A 7640-nucleotide genomic window follows, 5' to 3' on the forward strand; every position below is an offset into this window, starting at 1 on the left:
GGCATGTCCCAAAGTGACAGAAATACATGTTAATTCCAATAATTTCCAGAGAATGAGTGTATTGCTGGCAGCTCAAGTAACACTTTTTTTTACTTATATAATCTGATTTGATAAGAATACTTTTATTTATTTCATTTTTTATAGATATTTAGTAATACTTTTGCTGATGCTGCAATTCTACCCTTCCTTTAAGGAAACTAAAAGTAAAAACGCAGAATAGTGCAATAGTTTATATTATAAATTAGGTGAAAACACTTTATTTTCTTAGTTTTACCTGAAAGTATGTATTTTTCAAAAGATTGTTTCGCATACATTTTAAAATATGTGGTACATCAATAATAGCCAGTACTTGTCTATCTGCAGCAGGGTTTGTAAATGAGCATTGTATATTATTTGTGTCTGCACAAATTCCTAGAGCTTTTAAAGCTGCTTTGTTTGTGCTGGCACCATCACAAACTATTGCATTGACTATTGCACCACACTGTTCTAAATGAATAATTGCTTGCAAAATAAGTTTTGCAACAGTAGAACCTGGGACAGAGCTTTTTGAACAGAATGTGCCAATACATTGTACCCAACTAGCAAAGTGAGGTCTGAACATAAACACTAGGCCATGATCACCTGCTGTAAATTCACTCTGTGGCAATTCAGAATTGTCACCATAATCAACAAGTCCAATCATTTCACCAGTAGCTTTTGAAAGTTCTATATGTTTTTGAAGTGTGATTTCATCAAAAATTAAAACTCCCTGGCGTTCTGTTTGTGGAATTGTCTCCAATTTTGTCTTTAAAATAACAAAAAGATCTTCATCAAATCCAAATTTGGCATTAATGCCTCTGATATATTGATGCAGTGTAGACTGACAGGGTAAAGGCAAGTAATCATTATTTCTCAAAAATTCATAGAGAGATGGTGACCTAATTTTTAAAAGTAAACAGTCAAGTAACCAATTAATGTCATATCTCATACCCTTTTTGCTTTTTATATGGCATGCTTTCAGCATGTGCTCTATTATAAGTTTCTGTCTTGGTGGTAAGGAATCAAGTTTATCAGCTGACAACTGTTTCATTTTAAGTTCAGTATTTTCTTGATGAAGCTTGAGATTTTCTGTTTGAAGGGTTTTCAGTTTCTTCCTATAGATCATCTTTTGCTTTCTGCACCGATATAAATCCTCTTTGACTTTTAACAATTCAGACTGCAAAGCAGAGATTTTATTGACATATAACAGCTCAGGATGCTGTGTAGTTGCTGCTTCAGATGTGGAGGGTTCTTCTACTTCCTTTTCTACAGTTGTTACTTGGGAGTGTGTATCATGCAAATCTAATGATTGATAAAAAAAAATATCAGACAATTAATCTTAAAGTATTTATAAGGAAAGATGGGCCACAGAGAGATAACCCTCAGTGAATCACAGTGGATCTCACAAACCCAGCTCAATCTTTACTTAATTTTTAAATATAAAATGTTCCTTAAATATAGATAAAATAGATAGATAGATAAAATTTAATTTTATATTAAAACACAGGGTCCGAGAGACGCACTGCAACTCAGGCAAGGGCAAAAAATTACATGACTCACTGAGGATTAAGATTACATAAAAACCATAAATAGTTACCTTTGGTATTGTCTTTTTGTGATCCCTTCCTAGATGGTTCTTCATTTCTTGTGAGACATCGCGTTGATCGTTTTTGAGGTACAGACCTACTAATGTACTTAGGACAATTAGGGAAGTTTGATGGATATGCATCCGATGTTAATGCCCAGTGATCTCGTGGAATTTCTACTTTCTCTCCATGGGAGAAGGTTTTTAAAATAAATCTACTCGCAAAATGTACGTCACAAACGTAACATTTATTTGTTAGCATCTTGTCATCTCGTGGAATGCATCGCATCCACTCCTCAATCTTATCGCTAGCAGCACGAAAGAAATGTCTCTTCTTGTTCGATGACTTATATCCTGCCTTGCATCCTGGCACAAAGCACGTTGGCATTTTTATGTAGCTAAAAAAACAATTATTATAGGTCAAAATCACTGACTTCAGTATGTACCTAACAAGACCAATTCTCTTCTTCTAACAGTGGCGGCGACTAGCGGCAAATATTGTCTCTAGCTAAGTTTGAACTATTAGTCGAAAGACCAGTCAATCTACCGACTCTGACCCAACTGATAAGAATTTACCTGTATGTTTTTATGATAGTTTTCTGTATAGTTGACTGGAGTTTAAAAAAATCGTTAAAATATTTGATATATTTATTCCGTTCTCCGATTTTATATTACTTACGGATTTTAATGTTAAACCAGTGATATTACGATTTCGTATGTCCTATCTTTAAGGAAATGTAGAAAAAACAATTCTTGTATAATGTTAAAAAATTAACTGTTACTTTGGTAGCATAATTTACAACTGAATTTAATGAATGAGAGAGATGCACGAAGTACAGAAAAAGCTCTAAAATTTATTTTCCTTATTGAACTGGACTTATTATTGAATTGGCCTTATATCGTACAGTACAGTATACTCGTACAATTGAAGAATGTTTTGTACCAGGTATGTATATCCACCACACATTTTATTTCACCAAGTAATTTTTATAATTTTACTTTTAATTTTAGCCCTTATATCGTGGCTAGCGATTCAGAATGTTATTGCGATATTGAAAATTTATTTTAAGAAAGTTTTGGCTCGAGATCATATAATGAAGAAGAAAGCATTATTAAAAGAGAAAAGCCGATGCCTAAGTTAAATATAAACGCTTCAATGAAAAAACTTGCTCGACATTTTCACGATAAAATGGCTCTGTAAATGCATAAAAATGCAAAAATTGTTTTGTTGGCTTGCCTACTATTTTCAAATAAAATTAGTGTGTGGAATAAGAATGGCTTTGACAATTTAGCTGGCAAAAGACACGAAAAATCGTCGATTCTTTCATATTTGAAGCAATTTGGAAATCGAAGCGGAATAGAATTTAACATTAGTAAATAATATAAAATAAATATTGAAATTTATAACGAGATAGTTACGGTTAATAGATATAACATCTATTTATTTAGATATAATATATGTTTCTATCAAAGCAAGAATTGGCATTTAGAGGGCATATGGAATATATCGGATCCAATAACAGAGGTTATCACATTGAACTTATTTATTTATTAAGTACGTCAGATAAATAATCTATTAAAAATACATTTAAAGAAAGAATTAACTGATTGCCCTGGAAGTCGGTTTCTTATAGAAACACAGCTTCCCTATCATCAAATGTCACGGCACGCCACTGGAACTGACTACCAGTGTTTAGTGGTTTCACCACTCGGCCACTGGTGGGCTAATTTAATCAATGTGTAACATTCTGAAAAAAGGTAAAGGTAGGAATCAAAGCCGCACATTTCAAATTTGTCGGAGTCGGACTATTTGTTTACTGTCTCCAGCGCCTAATTAAAACTTGTGTGGTGGCGCCATCTGTTATGAGATTTTAAAATAATTTTTATACTATTAATTATTACTACGACATCGTGCGATATTGTCGCATCACGATAGAATTGAGGTGGATCCGGAAAGAAAGAAGCGATCCCTGCCCTTGTTAGGTTTAGAAGTGTCGAACCTTGTACTGTATCTGACGGACGTGGACAGGTGAACTTTGCACTTGTCACCACGAACGAGATTATCCTTGTATAAGCTTTTATCTGCAGGAACACATGGCTGCAAAGTCTATTAACATAAGGTCTAGACAAGATACCGTTATGCATCGCGGCAGTTACCATTTTGGATTCTTTTCAGGTTATGTGTACGATGTTTCTAGAGCGAAGCTGATTGTTTCTTTCGATCTCAATTAGTTAGATTTCTTGTTATATATATATATATTTTAATGTACCTCATCGCGTTTGTGGGTGCCATATAATTCCCAAAAAGGCTCTAGAGATCCTCCGGCTGCAAATTTTATTTTATCGTCTGGATGTTGGCTGATGTACTTCGTTATGTCGTAAACACCGGCTCTGTACGTTACCCAAATACACTTATCTAACGTGTCGTGTTCGGCGACTTGTTTTGCAGAATAATTAGGCAAACACGGATGGACTTCGCCGTATTTTCTACATTCTGCTTCCAATATAGGCAAAGGATTGACGACTGCCGAATTAAAATTATAAAATAAATAAATGTATATTTTTAAATTTTCAATTTATACAGAAATTCCGATTCATAATGTACATAAACGAAATTTTTCTAGAATGTCTTCGATAAGAACTTTCAAATTCTATTCTTTTTCGTAATTAATAAAATTGTCTTAAGTACGTTTTGTGCATCTCATGTATTTCTAATTTTTAAATAAATTAATTAAGATAAATAATTAATTATATCGTATCAAAGAACATTTAAAACTACTCGATTTTGTTNTAATGGTTTGTTATTCAGCACCGAATTGTAAAAATTCGACAGCCAAAGGTATAAGATTGTTTCGTTTTCCATCTGATAGATCCAAGAGAGGGATAATTTAAGAGTTAATATAAGTAATGGTTTATTAACACTTATTCTAAAATGTTTGAAGTATGCATTATTCAAATGGTTTTAATTAACCTTGTTTAAATTACATTAAAACATGGTTCTCAGATCAGTACTAACCTATAGACTGTTTGTGGTGAAGTTTTAGTTTTCTGACAAGTTGTATAACAACGTTACGTGACTTATTAAACAGAATAACAGAAACATTAATATAACAAATTTACTAAAGAGAATAAATGTTATAATATTGTTTGTGAACTAAAAACACACTTTAAAATGTAAAATAAAATGTAGTAATTGAAATTAAAACTTTCAGTCATTTAAATTATATTTCATAATAATTGGGTCCATCAGTGGCTCAATTAACTAAAACAAACAAACAGTCATAATAATTGAGGGTAATGTAACATACTACAGTACTAATGAATAATTGTTGCTTAATAATCATTTTATTGTAAAATAACAGAAAAAATAAAGTTGAAGTAGATATTTCTATTTTTTTCTACTGTGTAATAAATTTTTATAAATATATTTATTTAATTCGCTATAAAAATAACTAAATTTAGTTTATATGCATAAGAAAGTTCCTAAATAAAGGAAGTTATTATCTCTTGCAAATACTTCTGAAGGTTTAGTTTACATAACATGTAAAGTTTGTGAGAATGGTTTTCTTTTCTCTTCATCTAATTTTAATTTATAAAAATGTTTAATCTGAGCTCGTATGTTATTTGAAGATCTGCTTCACAGACTTATTTTTTTAAGTTTAATCGCTATTCACTCTGGACATACCAGAAAATTAAAAAATATTATATAATTTCTTACTATATGTAATAACAAACTAAAAGTATTCTTTCCATTTTTCCATGGATGATACAGTACATCTTTGTTGTGATTTTCGTTACTTGTTTATCTGCTTGAGTCTTTTTGATTATACACAATCCAGTCACATTGTTGTCGACATCAATGTGAAATAACTAATCACAGGTGGCAGATAGATACACATTGCAGTGTAGGGTATCTGAGGTAAGCGAAACACATTGCAATCGTTGGCGTAAAGGATGTACGACGCGATTTATCCGACGTTCAAAAGAGCATGATCATTGGCTTCCGGGGCAAGGGTGAAAGCATTTCCGAAACGGCTAAATTTGTAAACTGTTCGCATGCCGCCTTGGTAAAAGTATTCCGTGCATGGCAAAATGGCATTATCCAAAATCAGCGACGTGGCAAATGTAGTGCACCACGGGCCATTGACGACAGAGGTGAACGACGGCTGCGGAAATGTGTTCGTTACGAGCAAATAGACGTGCAACCGTTGACCAACTGACCACCCAGATGAACCAAGGAGCTACCAAAAGTGTCTCCTTAACGACAGTTCATCGAACGTTGCTGCGTATGAGCCTCCGCAGCAGACTCCTGTTCATCGGCGACTAAGGCTGGAATTTGCACGCCAATAAGGCAACTGGACGTCCACTGCGTAGGGACAGGTTTTTTCCGATGAATCACGTTTTATGTTTCATCGGACAGATGGACGTTGGTATATAAAGCGTGAGGTATCTGAAAGCAAACAACTTGTATCAATTACCGCGAGGATCCAAGCTGGAGGAGAGAGCATTATGGTCTGGGGAATGTTTTCGTGGCATTCTCCAGGTGCATTCGTCATTGTGGAAGGCAAGATGGATCAACAGAAGTACGCATCTGTCCTTGCGGACCATTCTGACTTTTGACAGGTGGTCACATTAATATGACTGGACTGTGTATCTTTCTTAGCTAAGATTGTATCTACTGCAGACCTGTTGAAGCCATACTGCCTAGCAACATCAGATATCTTCTGTCCACTCTTTACCTTGGCTATAATCTCTTGCTTAGTTTCTATAGTGAACTAAGCAAGAGATTATAGCCCAGTGGAGTGTAAATTCTTGACACTCCACTGTTTTTAGTCCCCATAATATTGTCAATATTTTTAAATAAAGGGTTCAGAAAAGCACTTACAAAAATTCTGTGAAAGTCTCGTTCCATAAACAATTCATAGATTCCAGTAAAATATAGTTTCACATATCTTGTGTTTGTTCTGTGGTGTTCGTTGTCCGATTTGTTCGCATTCCGAACTGTTCTTTAACCGATCATCCACTTTATAAATAACTAAATTAATTAAAATAAAAAGAAAACGTAATAAAATATAAGAAAAATAGAAAATTTGGTATCATTTAAATATCAATTTATAATTTTGGCCATTGTCTTAACAATCCTTAAATATACAAGTATATTTAAGGATTGGGCTACAAGTAATCTATATATAATATATGAATACATGTTGTCCAAAACTCCAAGACCTCTTCCAATGTGGCCCAGAGAAATAAAAAGGTTGGACGCCCCTGATATAAACAATAAAAGCATCGACGTCATAAATTCCCGTGTTAATCGTTATCCCGTATTAGTCGTTTTTTTCCCTCAAGTCCCACTAAAAACGATAGATCGCGAATCCACTTTATAGTATATTGGATAAAGAGTTGTCTTTCCAGGAAGCCGTTGCAATAGTATCATTCTATAACCTCTTAACCTCTTTGGAAAGCATTTGTATGCAAATCAGTAGCGTTCTTCTTATTTGTCTTTGCCTCTTCCCGTGTTTATATGGGGTCAACATTTTCATCTTTGAGCTGTCTTCTCCAGTTCTCTCTATAAACGGCGTTTACTCTCCCAAATCCTATGCCATACCCTCTCTCTACATCTCAGCTTCGGTCTTCTTTACTTCCTCCTCTCTATCACTTCCAACTTCCCAATCCTCTTTACAACATACTCCTCGTTTCTTCTCTTTCCACTTGTCCAAACCATCTTAATTTACTTCCCTGCATCTTCTAACTGATAGGACCTACCTTTATCGTTCTTCTGACGTAATCATTTCTAATTGTCCTTCCTCGTCACACTGCACACTCATCTCAGCATTCTCATCTTCGTCGCCTCCATCTTCTTTTCCTGGGTTCTTATAATTGTCCACGTCGCAACATTGTACATCATTGAAGGTCTTATCACGGTCTTATATAACCTATCGTTCATTTTACAGCTTATTTTCTTCTCTCACGGCATTTCGCTCACCTTTCTGCAGTTCTTTCATCTACTCTAAACTCTATGCTGGATTTCAGCACT

The 7640-nt window shown here is 34.2% G+C and overlaps 1 protein-coding gene across 1 annotated transcript; it reads right to left on the bottom strand.

Moving 5' to 3' along the window:
- Nucleotides 1-228: 228 nt before the first annotated feature.
- LOC111625538 lies at nt 229-2055 on the bottom strand. The gene is made up of 2 exons (XM_023368700.1): nt 1616-2055; nt 229-1320 (listed from the first exon to the last, which is right to left on the bottom strand). The coding sequence occupies exons 1-2, from the start codon at nt 1989-1991 to the stop codon at nt 257-259; spliced, it is 1440 nt and encodes a 479-aa protein (XP_023224468.1). The 5' UTR covers nt 1992-2055; the 3' UTR covers nt 229-256.
- Between the last annotated feature and the right edge of the window lie 5585 nt (nt 2056-7640).

Source organism: Centruroides sculpturatus, unplaced genomic scaffold, assembly GCF_000671375.1.
Source record: "Centruroides sculpturatus isolate CEXI.00-Female unplaced genomic scaffold, Cexi_2.0 scaffold341, whole genome shotgun sequence".
NCBI lineage: Eukaryota > Metazoa > Arthropoda > Arachnida > Scorpiones > Buthidae > Centruroides > Centruroides sculpturatus.

Excerpts from the sequence above, each read along its gene's own strand:
- LOC111625538 (XM_023368700.1), bottom strand. The coding sequence starts at position 1,991 with ATGCCAACGTGCTTTGTGCCAGGATGCAAGGCAGGATATAAGTCATCG. Across the intron at positions 1,321-1,615 it reads ACAAAAAGACAATACCAAAG|ATTTGCATGATACACACTCC; the intron begins GTAACTATTTAT and ends ATCAATCATTAG.